The sequence below is a fragment of the Falco biarmicus genome, chromosome 1, assembly GCF_023638135.1.
Source record: "Falco biarmicus isolate bFalBia1 chromosome 1, bFalBia1.pri, whole genome shotgun sequence".
Lineage (NCBI taxonomy): Eukaryota > Metazoa > Chordata > Aves > Falconiformes > Falconidae > Falco > Falco biarmicus.
The window spans coordinates 298281-317933 of NC_079288.1; the positions used below are offsets into that span (position 1 = coordinate 298281).

The window sequence follows — 19653 nt, forward strand, 5'->3', positions numbered from 1 at the left end:
ACGGCTCCCGCGGGCCGGGGCCCGGCACGGCGGGGCAGTCCTCCCGCCCCGCCCCGAGGGGCTCCTCCGTCACTCCCGGGCCGGTCCCGCGATCCCGGCCCCGCTCGGTGCGGCCCGAGGGAGGGGGGGGGGCGCAGGCGCACCGAGCGGGACCGGGGTCGCGGGACCGAGTGCTGCCCTGGGGTGGCACGGCCCGCGAGTGGGGCGGGCGGCACCGCCCACGTGGAGCCGGGGAGGAGCCGCCGTCGGGGACGGGGCAGGGGGGAGGATGGGGGGGACAGGGACTGGGGGCGCCGGCGCGCGGGGGGGGCGCCGGCGCGCGAGGGGTGGCGATGGCGCGCGGGGGGGAGGCGGCGGCGCGGGGGCTGCCACGTGCGAGTCGTCGCGCCCGCGCGGCCTGGACCCCGCCGCCGGCCCCGGCGAGAGGCCACTCCGCGTCCCCGCCGCGCTGCGGGCGAAGCTGGCGGGCGCCATCGGCCGCGGCCCCGGCGCCGGCAGGGGCGGCGATGGCGGCGCCGGCGGCTGGGGGCGTGCGGCGCACCCCGACGGAGCGGCCCGCCGTGCCGGTGCGGCGCGGCGCAGACCCCCCGCTCCCTCCGCCTCGCTCCGAGGGGGCGGAGGGCAGGGCGGGGGCTGGCCGGCTGCTGCCCCACGCGGCGCCCGGGCTGGCGGCGCCCCCGGCGCGCTCCACGCGCACTCCGTGCCCCTCTGTCATGCTCGCCGCCTGGGAGCGGGCGGCGGGCTCCTGCGCCGGCAGCCGCACCGCCGAGCCCGCGCCGCCGGCGCTGTCCTCGCCGCCCACCGCCGACCCCCGGCCCCGCGGGCGGCGCGGCGGGGCGCGGCGGAGCACGGGCGGCGCTGCCCGCCGCCGGGGGCTGGCTGCCACCGCAGCGAGCGGCGGGTGGCGGCGGGCGGCGATGGGCACGGCGGCCGTGCACCTTCTGCTGCTGCTGGGGCTGCTGCACGCCGGGCCCGGCGGCGAGGGCAGGAAGGGCTGGCGGCGGCGGGGCCCGGCGGCCCGCGAGCGCGGCGAGGCGGCGGCGGGCGAGAGCTTTCCGCTGGACTTCACCGCCGTGGAGGGCAACATGGACAGCTTCATGGCGCAGGTCAAGAGCCTGGCGCAGTCGCTGTACCCCTGCTCGGCCCAGGCGCTGCCGCACGACCTGCGTCTGCACCTCCTGCACAACGCCTCGGTCACCTGCAACGACGGCAGCCCGGCCGGGTGAGTCCCCGCGCCCCGCCGCCGCTCCCCGGCTCCGCCGCCGCTCCCCGGCTCCGCCGCCCCGGCCCGGCCCCGAGGGCTGCGGCGCCACCGCGCGGCGGCGCGCGGCGCGGCGGCGACAGGTGCAGCGAGGCCTCCCGGGCGGCGGCGGCGGCGGCCCCGCGCTCGGCCCGGCCGGGCTGGGCTGGGCTGGGCTGGGCGGGAGCGAGCGCCGCCGCCCGTTCCGCCTCCGGCCCTGCGCTCTGCCCCGGCACGGCACGGCCCCGTTAACGCCGCGCTGCCGCCTGTTTGTCTGTCCGCAGCTACTACCTCAAGGAGTCCAAGGGCAGCCGGCGGTGGCTGCTGTTCCTGGAAGGTGAGCCCCTGCGACGGGAGGCGCCCCCCGCCCGCCCCGCCGCACAGCGGCCCCGCGGGGGCTGCGGGCGGCGGGCGGCGCGGCTGACCGCGCTCCCCCCCGCCAGGAGGGTGGTACTGCTTCAACAGGGAGAACTGCGACACCCGCTACGACACCATGCGGAGGCTCATGAGCTCCAGGGAGTGGCCCGCCACACGAGTGGGTGAGTCGCCCCGACGGCAGCGGAGCCAGCCAGGCCAGGGCCGCTGCCCGCGGCACCTGCACCCTCGCAGGCACGCGGTTGCTGCCCTGCGGCCACTGGCACAACCTCGCGGGTGCGGTGGGGCTGCAGCTCCTGCTCCTGCTCTGCTGCTGCGTGCCCTAAGCAGGCCAGGAAAGCAAAGATGCACAGGTGGGGCCGGGTGTGCGGCTCCTGCTGGCAGCAGCACCAGCTCTCTATTGAATGCATGCGTGTACTCGCAAACCGGCTGGATCTTCAGAGTTGTGGTTTAGGTTTTTTGGTTTTGAAAGAGACTTTGTGTTTCTCTTGATCCGTTTTGGGCCTCTTAATCACCTTGTCAGGACTGAGACACTTTATCACATGCTGCACTGCTGTGGGTGTGTTTGCCTGGAGTGGGACTGACCTTGCGTGCACAGGGAGAAATGGCATTAACTGTCTAGGCTTTTACCTGGAGCTGCCTGGTTCCACCTTTTCCCCATTTACAAATGCATTGCTTAACCAACCACAGCGCTTCTCTGTGTAAAAGCATACATTCGGTCCTTATAAATGTGTATTTTGGAATTTACCTGCTAGGATTTGGTTTTTTGGGAAGTGCTTAATTTTAAGTATGTGTCACAGGTTCTTTTCTGTACTACAAGAGACTTCTACACAGGCTTCATCTCTAGCATGAATGAAATTCTGAAAGTCACATCTGCCTGAGGGCAAATTTAGAAATACTCCTTCCGCTTCCCTTACCAATGTTTTTTCATCGTGGATGTTGGTTTTCTGTGTGGTCAGATCCTGCATGAGGCTCATAACGGTTTCTCTGAAGTCCTAGACTTGTCATCTGTACATTTCTTGTTTCTTTGTGCCCATCTGCAGGAACTGGGATCCTGTCGTCACAGCCAGAAGAAAATCCCCATTGGTGGAATGCAAACATGGTGTAAGGAGGGGCAACGAAGGGAAACAGGTTTATACCTAAACAGCATCTCCTGTCTTTCAGGCTAGCAGGAATGCTGCAAAGACTGATTAAGGCTGACATTTGCGGGAGGAAATTGTGTTTCCTCATTTGTCCTAGTTCAGCTCTCTAACAGGTAGTGCTGGCAAGGCCTGGAGAAACTTAAGTCCAGTCTCCTTGGAGTTGTGGGGTGATCTAACGAAGTAAAACGGGGGATACTGTAGAGAGCCTTCTCAGCTGAAGCGGCAAATACTGTTGGGAATGGTGGGCTGATAGTATGTTACACATTTGCCAGTTGTAGAGGAATGCAGAGCAGCTTTCTAGTTCAAGGAAGAGAAATGAGAAAGACGTCAGTTTATATATGGATTTATATAGGAGGGAAAAGCAGAAGCAAAGGGTGTGAATTTGCCTTCTGCAAGCCGGAGACAAAAATGGGAAGGTAACTTAATTTCTGCAAAAACCTCCAGAGGTTGCAGTCAGCATTTACACTGCATTGACAAGGTCTTCTCATTTTTCATGTGAAAAACTGAAGCACAGAGAGTTTCCCTGTGGCAGGCTGTCCACATATCAATGGGACAGCTAAGAGCAAAATCTCGGCCCATCGTTCTGTCCACTGGGGTCAGTGCTTTAGTTACATTGATAAAACCCACATTATTTATTGATTTAACTCAGTAAAACTACCAGTGTTCAGGAGAAAAATCAAGACAGTTATAGTTGTCAGTTGGTGTGTGAGAAGGTAAGTTGTCTGACTGGACAAGAAACCCTTCCCTTTTCCCTTCCCCATGGTTTAATTTTCTTCCAGTTACTTGACCCTATACTCACCCCTCCTGGCATGTCAAAGGAACATCAGTACTCACACAGCTCTCTTTTACAGATTCATCCCTTATTGCTCAAGTGATGTTTGGAGTGGTGCCTCTTCCAAGTCTGAGAAAAGTGAGTGTTGCTGATGGGTTGTTGCTGCCCCAGACATCACACATTAAAGGATATGGCCAGACTTCTGTGAAATTACGTGAACCAACAACAGGCTTTTTCTTGCTGAAGGGCAGGAAAGAATATCAAGCTACTTCCAGATAAAACATCCTGATCTTTTCAGCTCAGGCTGTTTTGACATAGTTCAGAGCCACTGCTTGCAGAGATGTTACACTGATGCAGTATGCAAGGATTAGAGGAACAGAATTCCTTTTAGATGAATCTTCAGGTTCCCGCACACAGCAAATTAAATGGTGTAGCTGAGGAACCATGGTTTGTTGCATGCGACTTAGGCTTTGCTGCTCTGAGAGGCAAGTGCAGTGCATTTAGTTTCAGACTTCTGTCGGGAGGACATTTGGCCTCTGAAAGGAGCCGTCATGTGTCAGGCAAAAGCTGTCTGCAGGTTTCTTTGGGAAGCAAAAAATAGTTCGTCTTAATACATGCATTGCCACTGGCTGTCATTTTCATGATGACGGAACTCTGGGAGTCTGCTTAAAGGAGTCCTCTTCCAGATAGAGCTGGATTTCATGCAGATGAGTGTGTACTTCCCTGGGTTTCCCTACTTAAGCAGGATTGGTGTCTGGGTGCAGTAATATCTATGGAAATGCTGGAGGCTTAGTTTTCCTCCTGTCTGTTTAGGAAGAGTTCTTTTTGACCGGCATGGAATTACTGTTGATAACACGCTGCTGTAAACAAAAGAATTTGGCCTAAGATGCTGTGTGATGTGGCACTGAAGAGGCCCAAGGCTAACACTTTTCTTTGAGCTGCTCTGTGAGTTCTGGCCTTACACCAGGCGTTGTGCCACTTGATGTCTCTTTTCACTAACTCTTATACTGGGAACTGACCGCTCACAGATGCTACAGATACATGTTTTGTCGCAGTACGGGACCTTTTTACTTCATCACAGCTGCTTATGATCATTCCTATGAAGCAGTTACACTTCAGCAAATGTGGCTGCCTTTCAGTGATGCTGAGGAAGTCGCGGTCTGCATAGGTGTAATGTTTTGTGAAACATTGCTTCTCTGAATTGGCTTTATGAATTGGCAAAAAAAGGGCTGCAGTAAGCTGGAACTGAGATTCCAGGTGGTGAGAAGGTGTGTTTATTCCTTATGTATAGAGAAAGGGTCTCAGCACCTGCCGCCTTGTTTTCCTTCTCTAAGTTTACCAGTTCTTAAGCACTGTTGTGGGAAGGTGTGCTTGTGTTTCTGTGTGTTCTGTTCACTCCGTGTTCACTTCCTCTCAGGGAAGCTCCTTTTATACGAGGCACTGTATCTCTTATTAGAAGTACCTGATACAGATAGAGAGAATGGGTCTGGTTTTAGGTTCATAAACCCTTCATAAGGTTCACAAGCATTTGTGGAGAGGAAGCAAAAATCTTAGCCTGTACAGGAAACAGTTTTGTTGATACTGAGCTATCTCTTCCAGATGAATATGCCTTCATGGGAGCACTGATCATTCAGGAGGTTATAAAGGAGCTGGTGGGAAAAGGTCTTGGCACTGCAAAAGTGTTGCTGCTAGCAGGGAGCAGGTAGGTATATACAAAATTTCCTGTGGTGAAGACAGAAGATTTCCACAGGAGAGGGCTGTTAGGGAGGAGGTGTCAGCAGCTCCTGAAAAATCTCTCCTAGGGGTACAGTAAAACTAACACCACAAACCTTGTATCTCTTTACAGTTTTCTCCTTTAAGTGGTACAACAGGGGATGATACAATATTAATTCCTCGACTTTTGGTCCAGGTACACTTAGGAGAAAATAACAAGGTAAAAGCTTTGCTAGAGCGAGGGAGTGTGTTCATTCTTCCCTGCATCAAAAACGCTGGCTTCTGTTGCATGCCTCTTGAGAATAGATTCGGGACATCTGAATTAAAAAATCGGACTCACCTGGTGCAGTTGTTCCGAATTGTGCTATGTTGTGCAAGGTTATGGTACGCTCAGCATGTGTTACACAGGGGTGTAATACAGAAGTTGCAAAGGGTCGATTTGTCTCACTTCAGATTCTTTCAGGTTTTGAGCAGCCAAATCGCTTGCAAATGGTATAAAACATACATAGCTCCCAGAGGAAAGAGTGAGAATAGGATTTGGTGTCTGAAGTATCACACTGTTACTCAGCACTGGCTTTATCGCTGAGCATTTTGTAAAGCAAGGAAATAACTCAGTGACTACCAAGGCAGTAGTGGATTGTCCTGTGGATAGATGAGGTTGTTTATAGGGTGTCGCTGCTGTGAGGGGATGTGTGTGCTAGCCAGGCATTTAACAGCTGTGTGTGCTTGCCGACTGCAGTATTAACATTGCTCTTGCAGTGCTGGAGGGACGGGAGTGCTCCTCAATGTGGATCGAGTGGCAGAGCAGCTGGAGGAGATGGGTTATCAAGGGATTCAGGTTCGAGGCTTGGCAGACTCTGGATGGTTCCTGGATAATAAACAGTATCGCAGAACTGACTGTATTGATACCATAACATGTGCTCCAACAGAAGCCATCAGAAGAGGAATAAGGTACAATCAGATGCTCCAAAGTACACTTTCATAAAGGGGTTAGAGTGTGGGAGATCTCCTCCTCCTTTGTCTTCCTTCATTTTGATACTTAGAAGACTATTTGTCATCTACATCACTTGTTTTTCAATGATTTTATTGGAAAAGACAGTAACTTAAAATGTAGACGTGCAAAAGAATGTGTGCAAATGTAGATGCTCTAAAATGTGTTGATGGGACAATGTAGCCAAGAAAGAACTCTGGTGTCAATAGGTTGGAACTATGATCAGAACAGGAATAGACTGGAATATGGAAAGGCTGTCATTAAGATTGTGCTGTGCCTTTCATTCTGTTAGTGCTTTATCTTCTAGGTATTGGAATGGTATTGTTCCTGAACGCTGTAAGCTGCAGTTTAAAGAGGGAGAGGAGTGGAATTGCTTTTTTGGATATAAGATTTACCCCACTCTTCGATGTAAGTATCAGAGGAGAGAGATAAAATGGTTTCTAGGGTTTCTTCTGTATGCTCAGCTAACTTAGAGCAATCCCTTTTCCAAATGTTTTGTCTTCTAGGTCCAGTCTTTGTTGTCCAGTGGCTCTTTGATGAGGCCCAGCTTACTGTAGACAATGTACACCTCACTGGCCAGCCTGTTCAGGAGGGGCAGTGGCTCTACATCCAGAATCTGGGTAGGGAGCTGAGAAGCACCTTGAAGGATGTGACGTAAGTATTTTAGTGGGGAAAACCTGGCACATTTATTTATAAGAGACATTCTTACCCAGCATCCTGGTAGCATTTCACAGATCCCTCTGCAGAAACAAGTGTGGTAAATTTGGTAACTGTTAGTTCGTCTGCATTAAGAATCTTGCCTTTTTCATTTCTGGATAAGTGCAAAGTAATTTATCAGCTAGCCTTTGTTATCAATAGGAATGTGGATTTTTTTCCTTCCTGCCTCCAAGGTGAGGTCTGAGACTCCTTGCCATTGTATAGCCATTAACCTCACAGGGATGTTTTGAAAAGCACTGATCATAAAACGTGCAGAGAGTTGATGAGACAAGAGGAGGAACCATTAATGCGCCTTACTTCCTCCATGCAAGAGCAGGCATTCAGGAGTCTCTTGTTGCAAATGTGCAGTGTTAGGCAGGGTGGAACCCCTTTTCTTCTGGGTGGTTTCTGGTCCAGTCGAGTTTTATATCACGGTAGTCATCGCTGTTTCTAAAAATCTTGCAAGCGGCAGCAGAAATTCCACCCTCTACCTAGTGCAGAAGGTTCTGTTTAGTAGGAGTTACTTTGTCCTTCGAAGACCTAATCCATGTTTCCTTTTTTCCTTTAGTGCTAGCTTTGCTCCTGCCTGTTTGTCTCATGAGATCATTACACGCAAGTGAGTGCTTTTGCAGATTCTATGAAAGACCAACAGGGAAAACAGTACGGGAATTAACCAGCTGTGGCAGCCTGACCCCTCTGATACAATCTGTACGGTTTGTCTTTTCAGTCACTGGACAGACATCCAGGTGAAGGGGACATCATTACCCCGGGCCCTGCACTGTTGGGATCGGAGCCTACATGAGAGCAACAAAAATGGGAAGGCACCTCTGAAAGGCTGCCCAATTCATCTGATTGACAGCTGTCCGTGGCCTCACTGCAACCCCTCGTGCCCCACTATCAGGGACCAGTTCACAGGACAGGAGATGAATGTGATTCAGTTCCTCATGCACATGGGTTTTGATGTTCAGAAGATGGCACAGCAACAGGGCCTGGAGCCCAGTAAACTCCTGGGGATGCTTAGCAGTGGTAACTAGGAAGGGGCCTTCAGAGGGGCAGAGAGATTAGCTCAGGAGGAGACTCTAAGCCCTTCTCCCACACTTTCTAATCTTCTTCCTTACGCTCATGCAGGCAGATGCAAGCTCACACCCATGCATGCTCAAACCTGTACATACCCACGTGCTCCCACACTCTTGCACACTTAGGATGTGTCAAGAAAAAAAAAAAGGCAAGTTCTTGGTTACAATATTTGACTGGAACTCGTTACCTCCAAACTCCAGGGCTCAGTTTTGGCCATTCACATCCTCTTCCTGCGTTACACAAGGCAATCTGATACAGGGAGTAGCAAAGCCATAAATAGCAGCAATGAGAACCTTCCCCAGATCTAGGACTTCTTCCCTTGCCATGAATTTTACATCACAGACTTGATACAAGTGATGAAAAAAGCAAGCACTGGATTTCTTTTGTCCAACTAGAAGTGAAGGGATGATTACATGACTTCCTGGAGGCCAGCATCTCATGATGAGTCAGAACATACAAACCCAGGACACATGCTAGGGATGGACACTCTTGTACTCAATTTACTTTCGTATTATTTTATAAAATAATGACTTTTTTATTACTTTTTCTAAACTAAGCAAGAAATATAAATGATGTTGTTTTGTAACGTATTTTTTTTAAATAACGAAGAAACCTCTTGCTACTTTGGCAATGTGGACATATTTATTTTAATATGTAAAACGCTATTTATAAGGGCTGACCAGAGAACCATACTTACGTCTTTGTAAAGTTGTATATGCTGCTCATATGGATGGGTTGTCCTTATGATCACTTGTGCCTGGGAGAGGGCTGAGGGTGGTACTGACATTTTGTATTAATTAGACTTCTGTGTTCCCCTTGCAGTATGCTTTGTCATTGTTTCTCTGATGAAGAGGTTGTAATATGAGGTCTAAGTACAGAGATTTTTCACCCAGCATCTGATGTCTGCGTACTTGCACAGCATTTTTAGCTTGACTGTGATTTGCTAGGTATTCCAGGACATTGCATTTTAAGATGCAGGGAGATCTGTTTCTGCAGCAAAGGCCTCTGCTCTAGTGAGGGGAACATTTGATCGGACCGTGTGGGCTGCCTTAAGATGGGGAGCATTTGGAACATGAAAGGCAAGAGAACACAAGACAAGCACCAACATATTTCTATTCTTCTAGTCATTCGCGAACACACCCACCTCAAAGCATGGAGAATCCCCTTGGATGGTCAGGGGAGGAGAAAGGAGGGACCAGGAATGTGTGACTGAAGCTGGAGAGAGCGAGGGACAGCTCTTCGGGGGGAAGGCACGCAGGCAGTTGCAGAGAAGCTGTGCACTGCAGCATCTTGCAGCTGCGTAGACAAACCTGCACAAGGAGCGTGATGTACAGCCGTTCAGCACACGTTCTGGATACCCACTTTCGCATTTGCTTGCACTTGTATAACTGGTTACACAGTGTGTAGGCCACAGAAAATGAGGGCCTCGTTTTAGAAAACTTCCCTGCGCTTTCAAGATAGGTCTTGCCAGGTTAAAACGGTGGTGCCATTTGTAAGATCCATTGTCTTAGGTGAGTAAATGCAAAAGTGAACAAAACCGCAACCATTTGGTTACTTTTTGTGGATTTTAGCAAAGAGTTGAGCCGTACCACAGAGGAAATGAGCCATCCTGCTGTGCTGCGTGGGTTTAGTACACATTTAAGGTAAAAAAAGTAGCTAAAGAGAAAAGGAGCAGTGCTCCCAGGAGAACTGAAATGCAGGAAAATTATCAGTGGAGTTGTCCTATGATCAGTCTAGGGATTACTGATACCCTTTATGTTTTGATGACAGATATAAAAGTAAAATTGCTCTGATTAAATTTTTCATGGCACTAGGTTGAGAGGCTTTTTTGGTACAGATGATGTTTGGAAAGGCGTACAGGAAGCTGGGATTCCTTTGAGGGCTGGAGTCACATGGAGTCAGTCAAAGCGCCGGTACTTGTGCAGGTGCTGGAATTTCTGCCACACGCTAGTTGATCGGTTGGGACTGCCAAGGGGAACTGCTGTGCCTACCGGTTGTTCATGGGATGGTGACACACGCGACGATGCACCTGTAGATGTGGCAAGTCCCCCAGGCTGTGCCCAGTGATGCATTGCTGCTAGGAAACAGTACAGTATAAATACCAGTTTTGAATTTGGAATACTTTTTGCAGAGCTGGTTACCTGTATATCTAAAACATTCATTCAAAGGTTAATTTCTAAAAGGCAAGGAATGTTTGGAGGGGATCTTTTCCTTGGAAGTACAGGAGAAAGTCCCTGGGAGTCAGGGATCGTTCTTCTAGATTAGTATGCCTCTGCAATGGCCTTTTATAACAGGTAACAGGGAGAGGTCTCAGAAATATTTTAAAGGAGGAACTTGGCTAATTTATTAGAAAAATTATACAATGTGGTTGCAAGTCATGGCTGGAAACTGGAATCTGTAACCGAGGAAATAATTTCCAGTTCTATACTTCTTGTACTTGTGCAATAAATACAATTTTCCCAAGCCTCTGTAAAACTGGCACTTGTCAGTTTATCCCCAGTGACATCTGCAGTGTGGAAGGCAGCGGCCAAAAGGGCAAGACTGGAAGAATTCAGTACTGTGTGTTTGTACTCTCAGATCTTATGACGAGATGTGATGCTTTCCCTCTGAGAGGGAAAAATTGTCTCCAAATGCATCGAATGGTTGAGCTAGAATTAAAATGCAACCAGGAAGTCAGCAGCTGGCAGCAGGATGTACGGACCTGCGCTGCACGGCTACCGGCCCAGGCACGGGCATTGAGCCATGCCAGCAGTTTCAGCCCTGAGCCAGAGGGCAGGTGCTGGGTCTCTGCTCACTGCGGGGATCACTGCTGACACAGCGCCTGAGAGACACTGGCTCTCGCCCTGCTGCCCCGCACATTAGCCCTCGTGCAGGAGGACCACCAATCTGATTGAGTAATGCACACCAAACCCAGCCGTGACACAGTGAGGTCTGTGGACAATTCCATTCTGCTGGTCCCACCACCTGGAGCCCCAAGCTGGACTGGGGGCAGTGGCAAGGGGAAAGTGCCACCCACGCTGGCGAGATGGCTGCTCTGAGGAAAGGTGTCTGTGGAGGCTGCTCATGGGGACAGGTTCCTTGGACAAGCAACTGGAATCAGCATTAGTACTGTGAAAACATAGCAAGAGGATGGTAGCAGCAGTGGGACAGCATTGCTGCTGCCTCAGTTCTGCAGTGCCTGCTGCAGCCATGCAGCAGATGATGAGGCTCTTGTTCCCCACACTAGCCCCTGCTACTGTGTCCTGCTGGCAGTGCACCTCCTGCATGGAACCCAGGCTAAACATCTGGCCAGTTCTGTAGCCGTGGTTTCTTCTGCGCCAATCAATGTCTTGCTTTGTAAGATGCTGTGACTTACCCTTTAGGAGGCACTGGTCTGATGCATGGGCATGTACAGGGCTTCTCAGTGTTCATCTGAATTGCAGAGCTGCCACGCCATTCACCAGCAGATGTCTGTGGTTATGGGTCTCCTGTCAGAACAAACCTTAAACTGTGTCAGGATCTCGAAGGAGTACCATAACTGCTGAGGTGATGGGGTGCAAGAAGTGGTGGTTTCTAATTCATGACCTTCCACCTGATAACCTGCTTACATGTTTCTAAAGTGAAAAGAGAATTTAAGTGCTTTGGCAGCACACCTGTGTGATGCTGGGAAATGAGCCTGCTGGCAGCACCTGAAGGGTCTGGGCACCCACAGAGGCCGGAGACCTGCGCATTCAAATTCAACACTCACACAGATGGTAGCAGTCCCTCTGGTGCACCACTCCTGCCCACTCTTCATTCCGGAACCGTTGCCCTCAGCTGATGCCACCTCCCGGTGCTGAGGGCTCTCTGGAGTGCTGCTGTTTCTCATGGGAAGCGAAAGCCCAGCAGCAGGGCCAGCTGCTCGGAGTCTAGGCACCACCGATGGGCCACAGGGCAGCTGGGGGTGTCATGACCATCCAGCCCATGGCACCAGGACCTTGCAAGCAGTCGTCCTCAAGCATGTCTTGACAGGGAGCATCCCCTTGCTTTCTGCTCATGAGTGCATTGGTCCCTTGGTCAGGCAGGAGGTGATGCAGCAAGTTTCAGCATAAGCAAGAACACAGTGGGCTATAAACTGTAAAACTGTTCTTCTTCCATGACTGTGGAGTTCAGTGCAATGCCTGACTGACTGCCAGAATGCAAGTACCGAATAAACTTTTCCTCACTGACCCCACGTAGCCAGCGTGGTACGCTGCAGCCCAGTGCTGCAATGGGGGGTGTTGCAGGGGGATCAAAAGGGGCATCCTGCTAGGGCTTAAAGCGAAAAATTATGAGTGTCATCTCAGCTGTGTTTAGGTGCAGCAGAGCATCACTGATGGAATGCTGAGTCTACACAGGGGCAGCAAAGCAGTGTCCCCACACAGGATGGGTCAGAGTCCAACAGCAGCCACAGCTTTGCCTTGTAATGCAGCCCCCCTGTTTCGCAGGACGTGTGGCAATACAGACAGGGACACACTGCTGCTAAAGTCTGGAAAACTTCTGCTAGAGGTGAAGGATTAACATCACAGAGAGTCAAGAAGGGCAAGACCTCAGGGTGAGAGCACATTCACCTGGATCTCCTTGGTTCTTGCTGCATTTCCTGGCTGTTGTGATGTTAATTGTGCAGCTTGCACCCCAAATGAATGCAGGTCTTCTACCTTTAGCACCAGAGGTCATTTTAAGGAACATGGGAGCGATATTCATGAAAGAGACATCGAGGTTACAAGATGGTGACAAACCTGAAGGTAGGCACATTTTATCTTAACATCCACAGAATTTGTACTGTTCTGGTGCGAATCATTCCGTAAAGTTATGCCTGGCCTACAAAACGCTGACTGTGAGCTGCTGGAGTGCTGTAGCCACTGCTTTCCACCGTAAGCAATCCTGCTGTAACCCGTGTCTGTCTCCATTTGTCTCTTGTCTTAAGCCACAGCTGGATCACAAGTGACTTGCAGCAGCAATATGAGCTTAAATAGTTCTCGTCCAATCCCTCAGCCCTGGCTGCTCTGTCAGTGGTGCTGCTGCATGGGTACAACTGTGCACATCTGCAGCATAAATCAGACCAGCAATGGTTCCAGGTTAAAAATAATCCCTGTCAGGTGCATGTTTTCTGCTGTTCCTTTTTTTAAATCTGAGATTAGTGTCCTGATCCAGCCTGCAGAACAGTTGTGTAGGCAAGAGGTATAAGAGCAAGGGAGGGATGGGAAGAAGCAGCCAGAAAACAGACATGCTGCGTCACCTCCAAAGCTGATTTTATCCAAGCAGAGACTCACGTAAAGGCAGCGTGAGCTGCTGTGGTCGCACGTCCCAGGTGGTGGTCCTGCCTGCCAGCAGCACTGGTGCCAGCAGACCGTGCAGGCAGTGCATTGCTGAGAATGTGTGCTCTTCCAGGGGGTCCGGGAGCTTTCAGCTGCTTGAGCTCCCCAAGCTGGCCCATCTGAGTCCCCAGCTGCAGCACAAGGACGGGTCATGGGAGAAGGAGGAGCAGTGTCCTTCACCTGGACAAACCAGGCTGCCCCTGAACTGCATGCTAAGTTTATAAATTGGAGCAGACACTCTCTTTTGTCAGCTCTTTATAGTGTCTGTCACCACGTGTGGCAATTCATTGGCAGGTCACACATCATTATGCTAACATACAAATAAGAAACAATGATATTAAGCAATTATTACTGTTACCAAGCATGAGGGTCGATTATAATTCCCAGTTGGGAAGTTGCAGACTTTTTATCAGCACAGCTGATGACTACCTTGAACTGCTGAGAACAGTTTTAGGGCTCTGGGCTGAGCTGGCCCTCAGTCGTGCTGACTCCCTGCACCTGCCCAGGGCTCCTGGGATGATCCTGCTTCCATTCTGGGACCAGCTGCAGGTGAGGAGTCAGCAATGCTGCCATGAGGTAAGTAAGGAATTTTTCTACTGGGCTGTGTTTTTCATTTTTCCCATTCTGAAACTACATCAGAAATTTTCTTTGGGGCTTTTAGAGTTAGAATTAAGAGACTTCTGGGCAGAGACCCAGTTGGGGGAAATGTATAGCAAAAACGGCTACCTGGGAAAGCTTTGATCCAACAAGAGGGAGGGTTTGACACTGTGCATTGAAATCTGTGTTCCAAAACAAAGTTAAGCATATCAAAGCATTTTTTTTAAATTTATTTCAGTTGTGTTTGGTTTCAGCATTCAGAGATACAAGAATAACTGTTTCCCATACAAGTAAAACAGATACAGGAAAAACTTTAAGGAGATAGTGAGGACTGGCACTCGAAATCTTGACAGCCGCTTGCTCTTACAAGTGCTCAGGACACAGCATGGCCTTTCACAGCAGGTGAACAAATGGAGCAAAGTGAGTCAGCTTTTATTGTAGCCTCTGGCCTAAACCCTTCTATAGGGCTTGTGATGCCTCTGGGCTTGCACCCTGGCTCAGGGGGCTTGGGGTCTGCAGCACTGGGCTCCTGCTTGTGCAGCATGGCTGGATCACAGCCCGCTCCCACGGGCAGCCCCATGGCACGGGGCAGCTGCTGGGGGAACAGCAGCATTCTGGTGACCAAGTGCACCTAGAGGAACAGCAGAAGGATAATCAAGGGCCTCTGGTGGAGCTCACAGTTTCAGTGTTAAATAACATCGGCTTGCAGCAGTTGGGGGGGCAGGACTCATTCCAGCACTATTAATATAGCCCCTATTTATACTCCTAGACTCCTGCAAACGGCACAGCAGAGAGCTACAGCTGCAGAGCTAAAATGGAATAAATGTCAGCCTCCAGGGAGAAAGCAATCCTTTCAGCCATCATGCAGGAAAGGAGATGGTGAAAGGACAGAAGCTGGGGCAGGTTTCAGACCTGAGAAAGAGGAGCAAGCTGATCAAAGCACCCTGAGTTTGCAGCCAGTGGGCAGAGCCAGCCAGCAGCCTCCCTGCAGCCAGCAAGTCTGTGCGGAGAGGCTGCCAGGAACACATGCGCAGCCTCACAGGCAGCCCCTACAGTGCTGGTGGAGACAAGGTGGGGGTTTGGGCTGCTGCTCTACGGATCCGGTACCAGGTGTGACTCAGGGACAAAGGAGCAGAAGCCTGGAAGGACATTTGGTGGGGGGGAGGCATTAAGTGCATTGTCTGCTGGGCTGGGAAGATGATGGAGAGCACAGGAGGGCCATATCTGAACACCGCTGCCTTGACATCCCCTGTGGGAATAGCTCGTTTGCTGCAGATGACGTTTGGATGTACCACGTTCAGCCTGGTAGTCCATCAGGGGGGATTCAGCGCGGCCTACGGCACTTTCTGCATGTTTGTCTGGACCTTCTGTTTTGCTGTCACTGTCTTCATCATCACCTGCGAATTCACACATCTGCACAGCTGCCTGAGTATTTCCTGGGGAAACTTCACCGCTGCTTTTGCCATGCTCGCCACGCTCATGTCCATCACGGCTGCAGTGATCTACCCACTTTACTTTGTCCAGCTGGGCTGTTACCCCATCGGCTGTGAGGTGAGAGACTTTCGCATTGCAGCCAGTGTCTTTGCGGGCCTCCTGTTCATTGCATACACCACTGAGGTGTTCTTAACCAGGGCAAAACCAGGACAAGTCACCAGCTACATGGCCACCATCTCTGGGCTCCTGAAAATTGTGCAGGCCTTCGTGGCCTGCATCATCTTCGGGGCGCTGGTGAACGACAGCCAGTACAGCAAATACGTGGCAACGCAGTGGTGCGTGGCTGTCTACAGCTTTTGCTTCGTGGTGACGGTGGTGGTTGTGGCCTTCAGTGTCACAGGTAAGACTGCCTTGCTGTGGTTCCCCTTTGAGCGCTCTGTGGTCGTCTACACCTTCGCGGCCGTGCTGCTGTATGTGAGCGCAGCGGTCATCTGGCCGGTGTTCTGCTTTGACAGCAAGTACGGCTCCCCCCAGCGCCCCAGCCTCTGTGCCAAGGGCAAGTGCCCCTGGGACAGCCAGCTGGTGATTGCCATTTTCACCTACGTGAACCTGCTGCTCTATGTCGTGGACCTGGCATACTCCCAGCGCATCCGCTTTGTCTCCCACCTCTGAGATGCAGGTCTCCTGCTGCTGAGCCATCCCAGCACCATCAGCAACAGCAGTCGGGGATGCAGTGGGAGATGGGATGTGGGGAAGGGAGGTGCTGAGCAGGCATGTGCGCAAGAACCATCAACCAAACTTCAAGGTTAAGACTGACTGGACCAGCAAACTATCGACCTGTTGTGGGTGTGCTGCAGCTGATGCTGGGAAAAACCCATTCCATGTTGCTCATCATCTGCCTCAGCCACCCGCTGCCAGCGCAAAGAAACAACACGACTCCAAGTATGCAAAATGGCCTTTCATCTCCAGGTGGCAGAAGTGCTTGCCGCTGCAACAGCAGGTCTGCAGACTACCAGATTACTGAGCCAAATATTAGGAAAGACACCAAGGATTTTGAAACACTTACCAGCGCTTAACCGTAATCAAGTGACTACCCAGGAAGTGGGAAAGTTAAAAGCTGCATCAAGGAACACCAGTTCTGGAGATGAAAAACAGTCCCTCAGAGTTTGGGTTAGTTTGGGCTATGTGGTGAGACACAAAGTGCTTGCAAGCGTGGGAAATTCCAGTCAGGATGTTTCTGAGAAGAACATCATAGTTGTAATAGCATTGCGAAGATTACCAGTCCTTCCCCTTCCTCTCCTCTCCTTAGCTGTTTAGCCCAAAAAAGAATATCCTCAAGCATGCACCTTGTGGGGAAGCATGGGATACTCCTATTTAGCAAACACGGAGTCACTACATAAGTGAAAATTTGCAAAATTGGGGCTCTTCTGCCAAGAACCAGGGTGCAGAACAGAGCCAAACTGCCAAATAGCCGTGTGTAACTCGACATCTTTGCTTGAGCAGGACCTGAAGGTACCTTGGCATGTGCTTTGCCCCAGTTCATATGCCACTGTTTCTGTATACTGATGTCAAGAATTTGTTTTTTTCTGGAAGCTTAAAGATAAATTCTGGAGGGAGGGAGGAAGGTCATGCAGAGATGGACTGATCTTGCAGCGCTGCACAAAAGATCAAACTGGGCCAGGGGGGCACAGACGGGACAGGGTGCAACAAAACTTGCATATGACGGTAAGGCACTGGGAGCACTGCCCCAGAGCAGATCAGGCATTAGGATTTCTGAGCTCTTTGTGTCACCAACCAGCTGCATTTCTGTGACCTGTCCCTGACAAAACACACACTTTGAAGTCCCACATTGCATAGCTCAGATTTCAGGCTTAATTGGGAGAAATGTTCTTCATTTCTGATCCAGCGAAAACCAAAGCAGTCTGAGTACTTGTGCAGAAAGCATACAGACTAGATAGGTTTGATTAAAATTGAAAGTAGCTGTCTTATTTTTATTAGCCGATTTATTTTTAACCAAATTAAAATAAAGCTGAATGGCACTTACATACTACATCTCCAAAGATTTGTATACTTTTGTCTTGCTCTCTGCACAGCTTTTCTTTCCCCAGACGCAGCTCTTCAGCTTTCTGCCAGAAAGCACAGCTCAATTTATTTTGGTTATGAAGCCTGAATCCAGCCCCAAAAAAGTATATACACAGGATGGCTGAGACCTCTGGCTGACATTCTTTGTAGCAGAGTCACTCAGGAAAAAGGAAGGAAACTTACTTTTCATCAGTGCTTTGTATGGGGTTTGAAAACCAAAGGGAAAAATTGTTGGGACAGAATGCGTTGGCTAATTCTGCTACCAGGTAAGAACCAGCCTTTAGCAGTGAGAATTATTAGCCAGAACCAGTATCCAGCATAAAATACCTACCAAACAGCCTTCCAAGGGCGGGGGGGGGGGGTGTCTCCCCTGAAAGTCCCCATCAAGGGCAGGAGGTCTGGAAAAGAATGGTCCAGCAGGAGCTTGCCTAGCTTGTCCTAGGGTAAGCCCCAAGCCTTTCTACTGTACATATAAACCAGGACATTAGAGAGCTTTATTTCTTGCCACACAAACAATTTGAGCAGTTGTACAAATAAGAAATGCTGACTTGGGAAAAGGAATCCATTTGTATTGGAGGTGGTGGTGTACAAAGAGAGCAATTGCACACAAAAGGCACCTTGAGCATTTATGATGTATTCTTTTTAAACCCATCAACCTGGACAAATTAAACTGTTTCACACTTGAAAATTACTTAATTTTTGTTATTACAGAGCAGTAAAAATCCAACAGGTGACTGTGAACCATTATGAATTCTGTTCTAAAATTCCAACCTGCAAATGCAGGAATATTGCTTTACGAAAGCACCTTCCTATGGGCTCTGGGGGGCTCTGAGGGGTTGCTGGGTGCCAGGGTGAGGAACGTGGATGGCAGGTATCCCCAGGCAGGGCTGCTCATCCCCAGAGATGGCTCTGCAGGTCTTTTGGGCAGCGAGGTCTGCCAGAACGCCCCTCAGCTGGTTAACGCTTTTTTCAGCTGTGCATTTGCTTGCTTTTTGCTGTGAAGATTTTGCAAAGTAGGAGCAACTAGTGGGAATGTGGTATCTGCTCATGGCACAAGCTGATGCCACTCACACGCTGTCAGGGATGAAGAGAAAGGCCCAAGGCAAACAGGTAACTGGGAAACAATGGGGGTAAAATGGAGTGCCTTCACAACGAGAAGTAAACAGAATTTAACATGGAAATCATGATACCACTGACTGGAAGAGTGGAAAGACAAGTCATTGCCAAGAACAGTGTGTTCAGATTTAGCTTTCTCATCTGCCAGCCAAAGACTGAGCAAAAAATGTTAGCATGGTCAAAATGGCAAAAAATGATTGTGTGGACAACAATCCACTCTTTTAGGAGAGAAAGAAAAAAAAAAAACCAACCTCATGCTTCAGTGGTTAAAAACACTCACTAACCATTGGAAACTATGAGATTACCCAATCTAGGACGGAGATCATCAGATACCTGCTTAATACGATTTTAACAACCAACCCTGTAACGATTCAGTTAATTAAGAAAGAGAGAGATTTCTATTTCCAGAGCTCTCTATTTCCAGAGCTTTTCTTTCCCCTTAATAAATCATGATCAAGTAACTTGCCATGAAACAGGCGCCAACGTTCTCACTGTTTTGGTGAAGCGGTGGCAGAACGTGCAGGCATTCATTTGGAATTGCAGGTTTGTGCTGCGGGTTTGTGCTGCAGTCGGTGCAAAGGCCTCCAGGGGATCCCGGCCCGACAGAGAGAGAAAAGACCTGGATTTAGAACGGGTTGGGGTCTGGTTTGGTTTGGTTGGGGTTCCCCCCCTTCTCTTTCTGAAGACTTGGGTTCAGCATTCCCCAAAGACAACCTTTAAGAGCACTTATCCGCAGGAGTTACACCGAGATTTTTTTGTCAATAAAGGAGTAAGGAAAAAGCCAAACGGGGGGATGGGGACAGGGACAGGAGGCAAGAAAAAGAAACCAGCGCAGTAAGTCGACATTAGGAAAAGATACGCGCTGCCTGGTGCCCGCGGTCTATAGCGACGTGTTTCAACGCATCTTTGCCTCTGCACAGCCGGTCCCTGAGGGAGTGCGGCCGCGGCCATGCGGGACCGTGCCCGGGGCTGTGCAGGGCTGTGACCGGGGCTATGCGGGACCGTGACCGGGGACGTTACGGGGGCGCGCCCCGCCCGCCCCCTCCCGCAACCGCGGACCCGCCCGTTGCGCTGACACGACTTGCCCGGTTATCGGGCCACCA

The 19653-nt window shown here is 50.7% G+C and overlaps 2 protein-coding genes and 1 long non-coding RNA gene across 3 annotated transcripts; 2 read left to right on the top strand and 1 right to left on the bottom strand.

Annotated features, from left to right (window-relative positions):
- Window positions 1-396: 396 nt before the first annotated feature.
- On the top strand, window positions 397-8901 carry NOTUM (notum, palmitoleoyl-protein carboxylesterase). The gene is made up of 11 exons (XM_056323754.1): window positions 397-1222; window positions 1525-1577; window positions 1684-1779; window positions 2659-2719; window positions 3609-3667; window positions 5129-5231; window positions 6002-6193; window positions 6541-6641; window positions 6740-6887; window positions 7498-7545; window positions 7657-8901. The coding sequence occupies exons 1-11, from the start codon at window positions 507-509 to the stop codon at window positions 7961-7963; spliced, it is 1884 nt and encodes a 627-aa protein (XP_056179729.1). The 5' UTR covers window positions 397-506; the 3' UTR covers window positions 7964-8901.
- A 5232-nt stretch (window positions 8902-14133) lies between these two features.
- On the bottom strand, window positions 14134-18927 carry LOC130143829 (uncharacterized). The gene is made up of 2 exons (XR_008819886.1): window positions 17766-18927; window positions 14134-14549 (listed from the first exon to the last, which is right to left on the bottom strand). It is a non-coding gene; the product is annotated as an uncharacterized LOC130143829 (long non-coding RNA).
- On the top strand, window positions 14544-17775 carry MYADML2 (myeloid associated differentiation marker like 2). The gene has a single exon (XM_056326725.1). It carries the CDS (start codon window positions 15116-15118, stop codon window positions 16022-16024), a length of 909 nt encoding a protein of 302 aa, XP_056182700.1. The 5' UTR covers window positions 14544-15115; the 3' UTR covers window positions 16025-17775.
- Window positions 18928-19653: the final 726 nt, after the last annotated feature.